This window comes from Osmerus mordax, chromosome 2 (assembly GCF_038355195.1).
Source record: "Osmerus mordax isolate fOsmMor3 chromosome 2, fOsmMor3.pri, whole genome shotgun sequence".
Lineage (NCBI taxonomy): Eukaryota > Metazoa > Chordata > Actinopteri > Osmeriformes > Osmeridae > Osmerus > Osmerus mordax.
The window spans coordinates 22,779,792-22,797,100 of NC_090051.1; the positions used below are offsets into that span (position 1 = coordinate 22,779,792).

Consider the following 17,309-nt stretch of genomic DNA (forward strand, 5'->3'; position numbering starts at 1 on the left):
GGTTTGATTGCGTGAAGCAGAGCTGTGATATTGGAGCCCAATTTGGAGCCCACATAGAAAATAGAAACAATATGTTGGAGAAGTTAAACCGTTATTCACAATTTTCATGTCACTATTTGTAGAAAAACAAGCTTGCCATCATTGTGCTTTGTTCTTTTACTCGTGAAAAACCATTACTCCCTCGATCGGCATACAAAAGACTATACAGAGCTTGTCAACTATATCTTGCTTGTCCCTGATGTAGAAGTAACTGGCTTGAATGAAAGGAATGTGCTTGACAGTACAGACCTGACACAATAAAGCTGATAGCAGACAAATATCAAACGATGAGCCTAGTAATATAGAGGCGTCAATTGCAAGATAGCTGCACGCAGAAGAAGAAGCCGAGGTCTGTTCACTTGAGGCACAGGAAGTCAGGCCCTCTGGGTTCCAGGCCTCCGTCAGGCGCTCTGGGTTCCAGGCCTCCGTCAGGCGCTCTGGGTTCCAGGCCTCCGTCAGGCGCTCTGGGTACCAGGCCTCCGTCAGGCGCTCTGGGTTCCAGGCCTCCGTCAGGCGCTCTGGGTACCAGGCCTCCGTCAGGCGCTCTGGGTTCCAGGCCTCCGTCAGGCGCTCTGGGTTCCAGGCCTCCGTCAGGCCCTCTGGGTTCCAGGCCTCCGTCAGGCGCTCTGGGTTCCAGGCCTCCGTCAGGCGCTCTGGGTTCCAGGCCTCCGTCAGGCCCTCTGGGTTCCAGGCCTCCGTCAGGCGCTCTGGGTACCAGGCCTCCGTCAGGCCCTCTGGGTTCCAGGCCTCCGTCAGGCGCACTGGGTTCCAGGCCTCCGTCAGGCCCTCTGGGTTCCAGGCCTCCGTCAGGCGCACTGGGTTCCAGGCCTCCGTCAGGCACTCTGGGTTCCAGGCCTCCGTCAGGCGCTCTGGGTACCAGGCCTCCGTCAGGCCCTCTGGGTTCCAGGCCTCCGTCAGGCGCTCTGGGTTCCAGGCCTCCGTCAGGCCCTCTGGGTTCCAGGCCTCCGTCAGGCGCTCTGGGTTCCAGGCCTCCGTCAGGCCGTCTGGGTTCCAGGCCTCCGTCAGGCGCTCTGGGTTCCAGGCCTCCGGAGGTCAGGCCCTCTGGGTTCCAGGCCTCCGTCACGTTGTGTGAAGCCTCTGACAGAGTGGAATCACAAACCATCCATCTCACACACTGAGCCCCGAGCAAGTAAGAAACCCATTGCTTGTTAGTGGCAGTATTTGCCTTGCAAGTCCTTTAATTGGGGAATGTAATTTAAAGATAAATATCCTTAAGGCTAGTCTCCTTACTACCCCCCCCCCCCCCCGCCTGCCGACTCGTCCTTGGAGTGGGGAGACACATTAATATGTTGGATCAGTAACGGGGGGTGGGGGTGGGGGTTGTTGGTAGAAGGAATCTGTAGGGGAGACTTTCCCCTAAAATCAACATCATTTTGCGATGTTGCTTGTGTTTTTTTTCTCTGCTCTCTGTAGCCTCATTAACCACACCAACCCGTATAACACCTCCAGGAACGCTGCTCGCTGTCTGTTTGTTGCCAGGCCGCTCATTATTTATAAACATTCTGAACCCCTCACTTGGTTGTCAGGCTATTTATATTGTATTTCTGTCTGTTTCCGCTGCGTGTATGGATGGAAGTTCCAATCAGCATTGTGTTTCTGTGGCTCCTGAGCTTCTGAGCTGTCTGGGATGAATCACCTGGGGGCCCCTGTCTGGAATGGATCCCCTGGGGGCCCCTGTCTGGAATGGATCACCTGGGGGCCCCTGTCTGGAATGGATCACCTGGGGGCCCCTGTCTGGAATGGATCACCTGGGGGCCACTGTCTGGGATGGATCACCTGGGGGCTCCTGTCTGGGATGGATCACCCGGGGGCCCCTGTCTGGGATGGATCACCTGGGGGCCCCTGTCTGGCATGGATCACCTGGGGGCCACTGTCTGGGATGGATCACCCGGGGGCCCCTGTCTGGGATGGATCACCCGGGGGCCCCTGTCTGGGATGGATCACCCGGGGGCCTCTGTGTCTGCGAACACCTGCCAGGATTTTCTGCTCAAGGTCACCAACTCTGCAGGTTAGGGTCTGAATGATGCGATCGGTCAGTTGAGGGTTAGGAGTTGGATTAATGCTGTTTGGCAATCTGACCCCTTTACACACATCTTCCAGAAAGAGCTCCGCACATCTCCATAAAAACACTGACCATAGTAATACCAACAGCAGCAACCTCCTATCATAATCAAGGGCGAGGATTTTAGAGTGGAATTGTAATCACTTTTAGAGGCGAAAGGTAATATCCTCTTCCTGTTGTCTACACCCGCAAAGCGGCTTGCCCTTGCTCCCTGATGCAAGAGTGCACAGATGGAGAGCAAAAGAGCAGGAGGGTGTGCTAATGTCTGTGTCTGAATACAACCCTGTGTGTGCAGGCTGTTGAGAGTGTGTGTGAGGCATCAGGAGACACCGAGAGAGAGAGGAAAAGAGAGACTCTTGTGATGTCTGCCTGAGACTCCTCCTGGTCTCCTGGACCCGATAAAAAGGTTAAAGCTCCTCGTTTTCACCCCCGCCTGCAGCTCGCTCCTGTCATATTGAGGAACGACTCTCTCTCTGTCTCCCAAATATATTATGCCAAGTCCTGCTCCCTGTGTTTGTAAGAACCAGGCTGGAGGCTCCACACAGAGGGCAGAGTCATCCATCCAACAGGCTCTATATATAGTGCTCCCTCTGTCCGTCTCTCTGCCTCTCTCTGTCCTTCTCTCTCTCTATCACTGTCTCTCTCCCCTCTCTCTGTCCTTCTCTCTCTCTATCACTGTCTCTCTCCCCTCTCTCTCTATCACTCTCTCACCCCTCTCTCTGCCTCCTTTTCTCTATCACTCCCTCTCCTCTCTGCCTCTCTCTGTCCTTCTCTCTCTCTATCACTGTCTCTCTCCCCTCTCTCTGCCTCTTTCTCTATCACCCCCTCTCCTCTCTGCCTCTCTTTCTCTATCACTCCCTCTCCTCTCTGCCTCTCTCTGTCCTTCTCTCTTTCTATCACTGTCTCTCTCCCCTCTCTCTGTCCTTCTCTCTCTCTATCACTGTCTCTCTCCCCTCTCTCTGTCCTTCTCTCTCTCTATCACTCTCTCTCCCCTCTCTCTGCCTCTCTTTCTCTATCACTCTCTCTCCTCTCTGCCTCTCTCTGTCCTTCTCTCTCTCTATCACTGTCTCTCTCCCCCCTCTCTGTCCTTCTCTCTCTCTATCACTCTCTCTCCAATCCCTTACACACACACACATGCAGACACAAACACTGAGATGAATAATGTATCGGCCATCTTTGACCAGAAGCCATTGGACCTAACAGGGGAACCTAGACCTATTGTCTCCATGATGCAGATAGTGGGATGCACATCTGAAACAGCATTTTAAGTGGGTGTTTTCTCTAGGTTGAAATGTGCTTGAATGCTGCAGACAGAAAGACAGGCAGGCAGACAGAAAGACAGGCAGACAGATAGACAGGCAGGCAGACAGATAGACAGACTCCTAGATTTGAACTCCTTCCCTTAGATAAGAATCGGCCCAGAGTTTCCTAGTTACATTACAAAAACAATGTTGCTTTCTTCTCACCATTTATCAGTCTTAATAATAAAAGTGGAAGGTGCTTTAGGATATCAAACTAAATTTGCCCCCTGAGTCCCAAGTTTTCTACATTACATATCTACTTGAAATATCCTCCATATTTTTATGAGGTGCGAGGTGGATGAAGATAGGGGGAGATGATGAATTGGCAGGAAGCAAAATGCTAATAAACATCCCAAGGGCTGAATCTGAGTGATAATAAATCAGCCACACTGAATCGAGAGCACTTGACATTTCCGTCATATAAAGGCAGAGGACTGCTGTGCTTCGCTGCTTATTCAGGACACAGTGTATTGAACAGAAGGCAAAAAGCAGAAGGAAATGTCCTCAGGTTGCATAAGGAGACTGCATTGGTTTATTAGGGAACACTGCAGACTGTTCAACTACATTTCAAGATAAAACAAGCTGGATCTAATCCATACTCTACTGACCAGATTTAGCCATTACATTTAGTCATTTAGCAGACGCTCTTATCCAGAGCGATTTACAGTAAGTACAGGGACATACCCCCGAGGCAAGTAGGGTGAAGTGCCTTGCCCAAGGACACAACGTCAGTTGGCATGACCGGGAATCGAACTGGCGACCTTCGGATTACTAGCCCGACTCCCTCACCGCTCAGCCACCTGACTCCCTGGATGAGGGATGTTATTTATTCCAAACCAGGAGGGAGACAAGCGCTCATGCATAGGAGTTGGGACTGGACATTTTTGTACAAATAAGGTTTAAGATATTGGTCACAGTACCCAATTTCCAATGCAATGCTTCTAAAACTTTTAAACAAGATGTTTCGAATAGATTTGTAAGGACTTTTTCCATAGAGTTTACTTTCCTGTCTCAAGTAATGGTTTAAAGGAAAGCATTAAAAAAAATTATCAATACAGTAGAACAGCAGTGTGTGCAATTGGGACATCAGTATGTATGATGATAATATCCAAGCTATTACAGTTAGCCACTTCTACATATTGACAGAAAACAGCAGTCTTTCTTCTAATCCAGTGAACCAAATAACCACATAAACATGTTATAGAGTCTGAAGGGTCTCTTCCAAGACCCTTCATAAACTGTATGCAAACTTCACACAAAATAATCAATCGTCCGTTGTTGTTGTTTCAATATTGTTATCCTTAACCAAACCAGTTTTTAAAAGGTGCCTTTAATTGACCTCAATCCGCCCCATCGCATGCAAGCAGCCGGGTGTGACTCACTCATGTCCAATCAATACTCAGTTAAACTAAGACTCTTTCCTTTGCTCTCAGTCTGGAAAACCTTCCAAAGTCATAAAACAGACCTCGCGAAGGCGCAGGGTTTATTCTTAGCTTGATCCGATCGACAAGTCCTGGAGCCTCAGAGAGCCAGGCCTTACTGTAGCAGTAATGAGCATGGAGGACACAAGTAGGCAGCCTAAAAGATTCCAGCTAGTGTAAGCTAAGTTAGGGATGCATCACATTAATGCTAATGCTGCTGCTAGCCCAGCTGTGTGTATAGACTCTGTATCGTTGGCTCTGTGAAGGTTTTGAGGCCCTTATCGGAGAGGCACAGCTTGTTTCCACTATGAAACGGTGTTGTTTTGACAGGGGGGTGAAACCAACCTATACACCAGGAGGTGTGGGTGTGGATGTGTGCAGAGGTGCGGTGCAGGACGGTTCATCTGAAAATGTTTTGGCTGTTAGTTTTTCCTCAGTTTATTGAACAATCCGCTTCCACATTCGATATTACCCAATGACTTTTAGACTCTCTGCAGCTGACTGAGTATGATCTGCTTGCCAGGTTTTCCGTTAAAGCTCTCTCGACACACCCTTAAAGCACACGCACACTTTATGGAAATTCATTCATGAAAAATTAAAAAGCTACAGTTTTCTAAGTTAATCCCCAAACTCTCGAGTTCACACTGTTGATTATTGCATTGAAGGAAAACATTGGTCGGAGGAAAACATTTGTCATCCTCATTGTTAACGTTGTGGTCCAGAGAAGACTTACTCTGCATCTCTGAGTCTTCGACTAAAACACAGACAAGATGAGATGCTGATGTCTTGTGTCAACATCTCTGAGCAGGAGGAAACGACCTGGATAATTACTTCAATTGGGGATAAAAAGCTGAGCTTTCAGGGTAAGAAAGAAGAAGTTTGCTTGTTTGAAAAGGTGAGCACAGACACATTGAGCTCTGCAATCAAACTGACAAATGTTGGCTGACAATAATCTTTCATCCAGGTTTTTAATTAAAAACAGGTTTGATGTTCCTCCTGTTGTTGTTTGTCTAACACGGACAAAGGAGTCTTTGTCTGTTGAACTAGTTTTGATTATCATAGGTTGTTCATTAATCATTTTCAAGGAGAGGCATTTCTTTAACTGGAGATCTCTGAATGCTTTTGTGCACTTTTTTCAAGAAGCTGTTCCATGACCTAAGGTCACCAGAACTCACTCAAAAAACACATCTGAAAGAAACAGAATATTACTTTTTGCAAGAAAGTGTATTACGATGAGGTTTATATTGCTCTTTTTGTCCCCTGCAAATACAATATTGCTTAGTGGGCAGGGAGCACCTCTCAGCAATGCACCCCTGGAGAACCTGCACCCAGCACCTCTCAGCAATGCACCCCTGGAGAACCTGCACCCAGCACCTCTCAGCAATGCACCCCTGGAGAACCTGCACCCAGCACCTCTCAGCAATGCACCCCTGGAGAACCTGCACCCAGCACCTCTCAGCAATGCATCAGTATGATGCATCTGCAAATGTGTGTTTCCAAACATCATGTCTCTCATTACCATAGTGACATTCAGGACTTGACTTTGAAAATGTCACCCGTGGCAGACATCAATTTATCAAAGTTGCTGACATCTGAACCACTGGCCAATTTGAACCTGAAGTTGTGAATGTTGGATATGACAGAAGGAAGGGAACGTCTTTGTAGTCCCGCTACGATGCTGGCACGCTTCTCGACTCATCAAGGACAAACAATCCAACAACACTAAGGTCAATGATGACGATGTCAGTTTGACAATGTCAATTTGCTTTGCAGACAATGAAGTCATTGCTCAATGCAGGAGAATTATACCCTAATATAAAGCGTATTTTAACCATCCCTGCTCATCACAATCTGCTTAGATTTTCAGTACTGTACATTTACTCATGTTGCTGAACATTTCAACAGCAGAATTATACTCTGTGAGTGCCCAAGGCTTTTAAATGTACTGTATGCCAGAAACAAGAGTAGCCTCAGTTCTGGATTGAGGGTTAATAAGCTTGTACTGTATAATCAGTTGTTGTTTTTCCACAGAGAATATTAGACTGGAGGGTGTAGCTTAGTGATTAGAGCATTTGATTTCAGAACAAAGTTCAAATCCCCCCCTGTAGTGAAAATTGCTTTGGATAAAAGCATCTGCTAAATGAATACATTCTGTTGTGACTATTCAAAAGATACAGTACTGCCTTGAATCTCTTGGACTATTATGAAGTTACAATACAGTACTGTTTATGAGGGTTCAACTCTCTGATACCGAAACATGTCGGTTTTAAAAAGGATCAAGATAGGAATCCCATGAAAATGAAGACATTTTAATCGTTTTCTTGCCTTGGAGGGCCTTGAATCTAAATATGACTATTGTAAATCAACAGTTTGGACCTTAGAAAGCTGTGACTTGTGTCTTAAGCTAGTGTTGTCTGCTAGGGTTTTAAAACCTGGTAACAATCCTACTGATATAATGGACATTTAGGCCACCCTTGCATATCAGATCATCACCCTCTATTTTAACCTTCAAGTCTGCTCTGAACACTTGTCTATTCTCTCTGATTTCTCGACTTTCATTGATATTGTTAATGCTTTACTTTTCTTCAATGGTTATTTTAGCTCATGTACAGCACTTTGATCAACCATGGTTTTTTATAAACGTGCTCTATAAATAGATATTGATTGTTTGCTGGACGTGGCAGCAGTTGTAGCGAGGCACGGTTCACTCCAGGGCTCAACTATCACAGCTGTTACGACACTGCAGGTGTACCGTACTGGCTCAAACATCACAAAACACCTGTCTGTGCTTTGGTAGAGTTACGGTTGTGGTGATCATTTGAATTCCCTTTCTTTAGATTTTTTTGAACTGTTTTAATATGACTGTATTGTACTGTGTTCGTAGATTCTTCCATATCTGTGATGGACCCGTAACCAGTTTTCAGTGAAGTTTTGTTACGGTTAAGGATAGCATGTCTGCTGGGTGATCATCACATAAAAGCAGCCACCCTTCTGTGAGTCACATTAGAGCGTCTGCACTTTATCTTTCATCGTTTTAAGCTCCTCAGACATGCACAACAAAGAGCGCTGAACCAGCGTGTTAGGACCCAAGCCATGTAAGTGTGAGGTGGGATTTAATTTGACACTCTCAATTTTTTTGCCATCGAACCCTGCACTTAAGATCAACTGACAAAGTCCCCACTCCCATAACCTCCTCCGTGGCGACACTAATCCAGACAACGAGGAAAATTGCCCATTATCTGGCACTCGCCCTCTCATTTACTGCTATGTGAACAAAAGAAGGTAAGCAGAGAGAGAACTGTCTGAAGACGAACTAGACATGAAGGCCGCACACAGCTCTGCCACCATGACAACAAGAAAATCACTTCAACTTTGTCCTCTCCTCGGAGGGCAGCTGGATTGGATACAAGACAGACATACAGGCAGGGGAGTGGTTATTCAAAGATTTGCCATTTTCAAAAAGTAGTGAAACCTAAGCTCCTGAATACTACACAAAATGCCTACATAAGGCTTACATAAAGCTACACAAGGTATGTGAAACAGGGGGTCTGGATGTCCAGACGGCAGGAGAATAACTGGGCGTAACAAATGGGTTGGACCTGTGTCAGAACCTTGCACACTAAATCTATGACAAAGGTTCCGGTTGTGTGTTCACACTAAAGAGCTGTTTAGAAGGAATGCTGTGCTTCCCTGCCCCTTAAAAGAGTAAACTAACACAAGATCTGTGACTCTCTGGTCCTGACAGTTCTCCATCTGCACTTGCTTCTTGCCCGTGCGGTGCATCTCACATCACGAGTGTGGTCGCCTGTTTACAGCCCCTATATCTCCTCGCCATCTGTTGTCGCGACGGACGGAATGGGTTGTGACAGTCGTGGACGGGATGGTGAATGAGACAGGAGGGGAGTAAGTGTCGCCTCGCCGTGTGGCTCATCTCATTACTTCAGCCTCCCTTTCGAAGGCAGATCATAATTAATCTTCATTGAGCCCCAGGACTGCCTGACAGGCTAAATAATCGGGGCGGCCGGGGGGCGGGCGACAATGTCCTCCGATGTGGCTCTTAAGTGGAATTCAATGAAGTTTTACGCCAGCGCTGCAGAGCAGCATGTTGCGGACTGTCAGTTCACAATGAAAGCAGAGTAGGTTCAGCGTCAGTGAGTTCTATACACTCCCATACAATTATCCTCTTGGTTTGAAAAAAACAGTCATTGAGAAACCAGTACAGGAGTGTGCAGTGTAGCGTACAAGAATAGCATCTTTGTGTTGTCTATTGTGGAGGTCTGTAGCAAGAATATTATACAAGGGTAAATATAAAAAACTAAATACTCAATTGGATTAAATGTATTTCGAGAAGTACTGGCAGTGGTTAGCAACTAAAAGGAATTCAGCTCTAAGCTGCAATAATTATTTTTATGTTTTGATGACAAACTTGAGGCGGGCCCGTTCCAAACACTTCATTAAGTCCAGAGAGACAGTGAGGGGGATGGATATGGGTCCAATCTCACCGTGCAGTCATTAACCAGAACTCGTGCACACACATTTGACTTTTTGTTGTTGACGTACACTCCCCAAATGGATGTTAAATCGTAAAATGGTGCCAATTGTTAAATCACGGACCATCAAGTACACATCAAAATCACAGGCCACAGATGGGCAAATTCATCCTTGTGCAGCTGGAACTTTGAGAATCGCCATACTAACCAGACAGGAAACACACGTATCAGAATTCAGAAGCTTTACCGTCAGGATTCTGACCATGATATAAGCTCCATGGGTCAGAGGGTTACTAAATATTACAAGTGATCTTAAGATCTCTAAAGGGTGGTTTCTGTTACACTTAACGCCTTTATTGCCTTTAACTCAGCTGCCAAACATTCACAGTAAGGGAACTGAACCTTTAAACTGTAAAAACGCTCCAGCTTTGTAATAGAGAAAACACAGTTCCACGAGTTGTGCAACGTTACTATGTTACTCTGGGACGATTTTAACAAATACAGTTAGCATGTAGAATAGCTTTGTTATGTAGGACAAGATCTGTCATGAAATGGTAAGTGGACTGCACTTATGTAGCGAGTTTTCTAACTTAATGGTACTTCAAAGCGCTTTTACATTCAGACAAAATGAACTGTTTATCTTTTTAAATATTATTTTGATGAACATCATTGCTTTAACCTGTAGTTAACACCATACTGTATTTACTTACTGTTTTTCTTAAAATATTGTTGTTGGGTTCTTTCAACATTAGGTCAGCCAGAAGGCCTTCCCTTCATGTCTCTGTTCCTCTGCCTCTGAGAGATTACTGTTATTTATTAGTCATCTTATCTGTCGCTCTAAACATATGCTAATGTTTCCCCTTTCCATGCTCTCCAATTATTAATCAGAGAGGACAAAAGAGGGAGAGGTTATGAAGGTCTCGTCATCCCTCACACACACTCACATCACCTCCCCACACAACCACACAAACCCACACACAAGCATCAACACACTTAAAATGATTGCTGCATGAACATTAAATCAAGAAAAGACCTTTGTGATATTCGTTGCTGATAACTTTATTCACTGCTCTGGGGAAGGCACTGCATAGCATTTAAAGCTTACGTCTGAGGGACGCGATGAAAGGTGAGACACAGAGCACGATGTCAGATCAGACATTCACAGAGTTGTGTCTCGAGTCGGGAGCTGTCCTTGCAAAGCTCGGGGGAGGAGCTTGGGGGAGGGGAGGAGCTTGGGGGAGGGGAGGAGCTTGGGGGAGGGGAGGAGCTTGGGGGAGGGGAGGAGCTTGGGGGAGGGGTCAGAGGGTGAGAGGCCCAGGGTCCTCTAGGCCTGGTCGAGCTCGGAGGCGTCCGCCGCCCCGGAGGTGGTGATGGTCTGCTCCAGTGTGTCTCGCTCCAGAACGTCCCCCTCGGTTCTGATGGTCCTGATCAGCACCGTCTTCCTCTCGGTGATCTCCACGGCCTGTTCCTCCGAGGTCACGGCGCGGGCTCCATTTGCAGAGGTTTGGGCTGTGCCGGCGCTGATGACCACACTCCTGCTAGCCTCTGTGCCAGCGCTGGCCCCAGCTCCGTTGCTAACACCTGCACCATTGCTTTTAGCAGCCCTACTTTCTGTGCCTCCTGTTGTGCTGTCACCATTTCTGCTTCCACCCAGTCCACTACCCCCACTCACCGCCATGCTACCAGCGCTTCCAAAGCTCATGCTAGCGCTAGAGGCGCTAACGCTGTTGCTAGTCAGGGATAGGTTCTGTACCATGCCGGTGAGCCTGGAGTCCTCGCCCTCGATCAGCTTCCTGTAGGTTGTGATCTCTATCTCGAGAGACATCTTGACGTTCAGGAGCTCTTGGTACTCACGCAGAAGCAGAGCCATTTTCTCTTTGACGGACTTCAACTCCATCTCCAAAGCCTGGATCCTGGCGTTGAGTTCTCCCAGTTCCTTCTTGTGCCTGCCTTGTGCTTCGTGGATCAGGGCTGCCAGGGCGTCATTCCTGGTCTTCAGACCATCCAAGTCCCTCTCTTTGTTTTGGATATCCTTCTTAGCGTTGGTGATTTCTTCTCTCACGCTTCGAACTTTGTCCACATTCCCTGAGGACTTGTTGTTTAGGTCTTCGAACTTAGAGCTGTACCAGCTATCCATCTCTTGCATATTCTTGGCTGCGATGTTATCGTACTGAGCTTGGATTTGTTTCAGAGCTGCGGAAAGATCGGGCATGCCAAAACCACTTTGGGCACTGGTGTGGGCAGTGTAGATCTGCTTCAACAACTCTTCGATCTCCTCTTTCTGGATTTTCTGTAAGAACTCGATCTCCACCTCCAGCTGCTCCAGCTGTTTCTCTAAGCTGATTCGTGCGGCAGTGGCTGCATCCACATCCGGACGGAAAGCTTCCACATCCATCTCAGCCAGCTTCCTCTGCTCAACTGCCTCTTGGTATCTGTCCTTTATGATCTCCAGCTGCCCGGCCATGGCGTCCCTAGCAGCCACGGCCAAGTCTCGCTGGACCTTCATCTTATCAGCAATCCTCATCAGCTCCTTCAGCTGTTCCTCGTACAGCATGCGAAGGCCGGAGGGCTTCACGAACCTGTTAATCATGGCCTCGATCTCCGTCTCCAGAAGCTTGTTCTGCTGCTCCAGGGACCGGACCTTCTCGATGTAGGCGGCCAGTCTGTCGTTGAGGACGACCATCTCCTGGCGCTCGCTGCTGCGGGTGCTCCTGAACTCCTGGTTGTCCGCGGAGGCTGCGTCCAGGTCGATCGGAGCTTCCATTCCATAGCCGACACACAGGGCTGCGGAGTTCACGGCGGGCGCCGGGAACCTGCGAGTCGACGACGCGGTCCTCCGGCTCATGCTCCCAGCTCGTAAGCTGCTGGTGGCATTAGCGGTGTAGCTGGCTGAGCGAGGCTGAGCCTGTCTCCGAGAGGGAGATGGGCTGGACACCCTGACTTGGACAGCCATGCTGCTGGCGCCGTCAAAGTGGCGGCGGTAGGAAGAGATTCTTTCCGGACTCTGACTCATGGCGATGGAGAGGTAGGTCTGGGCTCTGGTGAAGTTCAGGGTGAACTGTTGCTGCTATGTGCTGGAGGTGCACTTCTGCTTTCCGACATCTATCCCCAGAGGCTTTTATACTCTGGCAGTGAGACTTGGTCTGGCCTGCTCATGAGGCAGTGTCCCTGGAATCTCTAACCTCTGCATCACAAAGAGCCTGACCTGCCACGCAGAAATGTGTCAGGACTTTGTTAGAAGCTGAGTTAGAGCTTTTAACTATGATCTACTAGGGCCCCCGTAGGAAAACAGAAATAGACATACTGTTTATACCAGTTAAACACGGCCTGCAAACATGCATTGAACCCCTTTTTTGTAAACACTGGGTTAGGGTTATGAAATCGATTCATGCTTCCCACTTGAACAATAGAATATATCAAAGCATGAGGGCATTAGATAAGTAAAATAAATCACGACGTCATTATGATAAATGTCATGCGTAGCATTGTTAAGATGTAGCAGTCTCTCCCTCTCCTCCTCCCTCTGTCTCTCTCATAGTACTTTTAGGTTGGGGTCTTAAATCAAAGAGATTGACTAAGCGTTGGAGATCTTGCAGACTCACAGGATGCGTGGTAAATACTTGAGTGATGAGGCAGTATTCCAACATATTCTTCATCATCTAATAAACTTGCATCAGTTGACAGATCCTTGACAGACTCTGACACTCATTTAAGCCAGATGTTAAAATGTTGAAGTGAAGATTATGGCAACACTGTAAATAAAAGTTTAAATAACTACAAAGCAATGTAATTGCGTAGCAATACCTATATCAAAACATATACATAAGAATTGCTACGTGATTAAAAGGGTTTAAGTGTTTTCACAAACGCAAGAAGAAGGTTTCAGTAAGAAGACAGTTTGGGGATGGATGTACTGTATGTGGATGTTGTATAGAGGCAGATGAAGATTGTTCCACTTATTCCTGGAAAGCCCAACCTACCCCATACCAAGTTTTACTTGTAATAATTTGTCCTGCTAAACCGTAAAGAAGTATAAATAACATTGTTACTATAAGCATTGCTATGTAGTGGCATAGTAGTTAACTGTAACCTTAATGTAAAGTATTGCCACTTTTACACATACATTCTTAGTGTATTTCTGTTTCTTCATAATTAAATTGTGAGTAATGAAATAGGCAATACATCATCTGAATGTGCCCATGCGTACATTAGCAAGATTATAATGTGTTCACGTACTGTTGGCAAAGCCACTCATTTGGCAGTCCAGTAGAAACATTTGTCAAAGATGACATAGGAACTTGCTCATAACTTTTAGAGTCCAAGTGACAAACTCGTGTAGAGCTGTAGTGATTATTGGAAGTAATCCCAATGGCATGGTCGTTTCTCCATGGCAGATATTGTATATCATTATTTTGCTCGTTACCATTTCACTACTTTTGCGATTTATTACCTTCAGAATATAGCCGTGTCTACAGTGAGGATACAGTAATTTAAACTTGATGGAAATGTTAAGGAAAGTATGTGAACTGAAAAAGACATGTTTTTATTACAGACAATATGTGGGTGTCTGCATCTATCTTTAGAGTTCCAGTTATGTTCATAAGTGATCATTTAACATTTACAGTGTGATGTGATGTTTGTTTACAGAAAGCATGACAGTACCTTAATATGTAACATACTTTATGTAAGACAAGGATTTGATGTACTTTCTAAAAAGTCTAAAAGAGAAGAGGAGAAGAACAGGACGATGCCTGTGTCTCTAGCTGACCTGAGACGGGCATTATTGCTGCCGGAGAGCACCTGTAGCGTCTAACTGATATATCACAGCTTCGCATGAACAGATGGTCACCACAGCCAGCTCGTTAGTATCCACAATCCACCCAGGCGTCTGGAGAATCGTCAGTTTCTGATTAAGTTCCGACCATGAATATTCATCAGCTCTCGGTGCTTTCACGGTGAGAAAGGTTAGGGATGTAGTTTTATCAAACATATGTGGCTGGACGAGGGTCATATCTTGAATCTATCCCTCATTTATCACCGATTACTTTCAATATTGTTCTGAAATGCAACTTGTGCTACTGAGGGTTTCTGAAGCATTCTGTTGTTTACATCGAAGACACAGAAACACTTAAGTGCTATAAAAACTATATCACATGATTGGCCATTACTAGGTTAAGTGTAAACCTCAATGTTCATGGTTATGAACTGTATATCTTACCTCTGTCAGCAGGGTACATAGCTGGCTTACAAATGAGTTTTTTTCGCACAGCAAGACCAGTAGTACAACACCACGACTCCTTCACCCTCTTCTCAACATGTGTCACCCTAATTGCGCTCCCCTGAGCAACACAGCAGGAAGAACCAAACAGACACACACACATCAGTAACATTACACACACACACACAACCTCTCCCTGTCTCCCCTCCTCCTGACCCCTCCTCAAACACACAGGTGATCACCCAGGGTTCAGGGTTGGTGTCAGACTGCAGCTTCCGTCAACTGTTTGTTGTCCTGCATTTTAATACGCTACTCTGATTACTTCTTGCCTTCCTTGACAGCGAGCGTGGCAGAACCCAATCACCTGGTGGAGCCTCCTGTCACCACAGCCAGGACACAATCACCTGGACAGATTATGCTAATACCGTCACATACTCAGAGTGGCGTAAACCGCCTTTGGAGACATAGGGCGGCAGGACCAGTCGACAACATGAAACAAACAATTAGCCTGTGTCCCTTATTGACTGTCATTTTTCCAGCTGGTTACCCAGTGGTTTAATCATCTCTACCCGCAATTCTCCCCTCTCCTGTTACCGTTTAGAGGTATAGGTCAGAAACTAAATCAAGCCAACTAGGATTCCTGCCCCAAAAAATAGAAGATGCAATATTGTTGTTGAATAACAAACAGCTTTAGCAACCATTGGATAAACACATCTATTAAGGATTTATTTGGGTTGTACTTGGATTGTAATTACTAATGGAATCTTATATAATCTTTAATATATTTTACAATTCATTTCATTTTCAGAGACATCTTTCTGTTGTTTGAGAAAATATTTCTGTGAGGAGATTGATTGAACAGTGACTGAATGCAGCTCAGAGCAGAACCAACACATTCACAATATGTGAATTAGCATGAACAGCGCAGAGAAAATTTGAACCCTGTGACCTTTCGAGTCTAGTCAATAATTCTAACCAACTAAGATATACCGTGCCATTCATGGTTATCTATGAGTATTTGGCTCACAATAAACAGTCAAATGAGACCATACCACAGCCCTGTTTCAAATAAGCTGTATGGCATCATTGAAAGCACGGTTTGCTTTGGTGTGGAATGCTGCTTCAGGGAGCCACACAAGAGGGAGACCAAACAGATTTGAGCTGTGAGTCTGTGTGTTCAAAAGCGAGAGAGGTTTTTAGAGGCTCTGCGCCGAACAAATGCAAAGCCCCCGATGCCTCGCAGCCCTGCAGTATTAAGGGAAATTAATGCGTTGTTTGATATTTCAATCCCCCGTAGAAAGACGAGATTCCCATTTTGTTTACTTTATGTTTCATCATTAATTTACCAGCTTTGATGCTTGGACAGAGTAATTAACCGTGAGGGGGAATGATTGAATCACACTTGTACAAGGCTCTCCAAACTAGCGATAGTGTAAATCTTGTAGCTCTCATAAAGGGCCGATGAAGAATTCATCTAGACTTTATGAAGTAATTTCCTTTATGAGGTTCCACAGTGGTTGTGAGTTAATTGGATGTAGATCAAGGAGAGTAAACTCATTCTTAAGAGTGTGATAACACTTTTCACTATTTGCAGTTGGAGTTAATACCCAGTTATTCTAGTGAATTATGCATTTGGTTCCTTATAACAGCAGATGGCCTTTTACTACAACCACTGTTGCACGAGAGCCAACTGGACTACACCCTCACTAAGGCACATGGAGCCCTGTTCAGTCAGCTTAGCACCATTCCCAAAACACTCATCTTTCATATTCAACCACACATCCTCAGCAATCATACAGTATATGACTTTGAAGTATTTAGGCTTTGGGCGTCTGGACTGTGTTAGAATGCAGCTCCTGTAACTGGCTAGGCCTTTGATGTCGCTTCGCAATTTCATGCCTCGTACCTGGCCGTGTATTTTCTATCACTCTTTTAATTGCGTTTCACCATTTTAGTTCCTGCCTGTATTGTAGGCAAGTGCGACCTAGAGCTAGGGCTGGATGTTCTGTAGAGAGCCTGATCTCTACGGCCCAATGGGTCACTGAAACAACGTCTGGCGTCAGGCAACATGGGGGTTATGAGACGTAACAAGTTGACAATGAAGACAGTTTTACTTTCAATTTCTATGAGGAACTTTCAAGTGGTGTCCAAGTTGATCAAACCATCAATTTTAGCATGAGAAAATCCAATGAAGTAAATAGATGACATTCTTCGTTTTGGTTGGTTCAAAGCTTTGTAGCTTGGCAGTTCCAGTTCCTACAGTAACTGTGTTTAAATGTGATTTTGCTGCTCGGAAAATCCCTTCCCAAGATCCAACTGCTGACATGTCTTGTCAAGTCTTGGAGAAAAAGTGAAATCTACTCAATATTTTATTCACCCCTTGTCCAAAACCCCAAACCACAAACTTCTACTTTCTAAAGCTGAGCAAGTACAGTCCATGGCGTGTTTCCACATGTTGACACTGGACTGCAGAGAAAACACATTTTAGAGTGATATGTTTGGAGCGTGCTCCAATTACAGCTTAGCATCCATGTTATGGCCAAAAACATCATTTGTGTTCTTTGAGCAGCACTGTAGTTATGGTTCTTGGTGAACAGAATTGCCTCAAGCTATGTCTGAATTAGTAACCCAGCCAGGACGTGGAGACAGTAAGGTGGGCTTGAAGCCCCGAGGAAGCAATCTCCTCACAACCCTGGGACCCAGACCCAAGACACCTGGACATGAGGATGGACAACACACCAGGAATACTCTCTCCTC

At 45.9% G+C, this 17,309-nt stretch overlaps 1 protein-coding gene across 1 annotated transcript; it reads right to left on the reverse strand.

The window, feature by feature from the left end:
• Window positions 1-10,480: 10,480 nt before the first annotated feature.
• On the reverse strand, window positions 10,481-12,347 carry LOC136932376 (desmin-like). The gene is made up of 4 exons (XM_067227564.1): window positions 10,703-12,347; window positions 10,633-10,671; window positions 10,567-10,601; window positions 10,481-10,534 (listed from the first exon to the last, which is right to left on the reverse strand). The coding sequence occupies exons 1-4, from the start codon at window positions 12,345-12,347 to the stop codon at window positions 10,481-10,483; spliced, it is 1,773 nt and encodes a 590-aa protein (XP_067083665.1).
• Window positions 12,348-17,309: the final 4,962 nt, after the last annotated feature.

What these genes read in the sequence shown, in the direction of transcription:
- LOC136932376 (XM_067227564.1), bottom strand. Translation starts at nt 12,347, where the DNA reads ATGAGTCAGAGTCCGGAAAGAATCTCTTCCTACCGCCGCCACTTTGAC. An exon ending in CTGGGCCTCTCACCCTCTGA is followed by an intron (nt 10,602 to 10,632) that starts CCCCTCCCCCAA and finishes CCCTCCCCCAAG; the next exon opens with CTCCTCCCCTCCCCCAAGCT. An exon ending in AAGCTCCTCCCCTCCCCCAA is followed by an intron (nt 10,535 to 10,566) that starts GCTCCTCCCCTC and finishes TCCTCCCCCGAG; the next exon opens with CTTTGCAAGGACAGCTCCCG.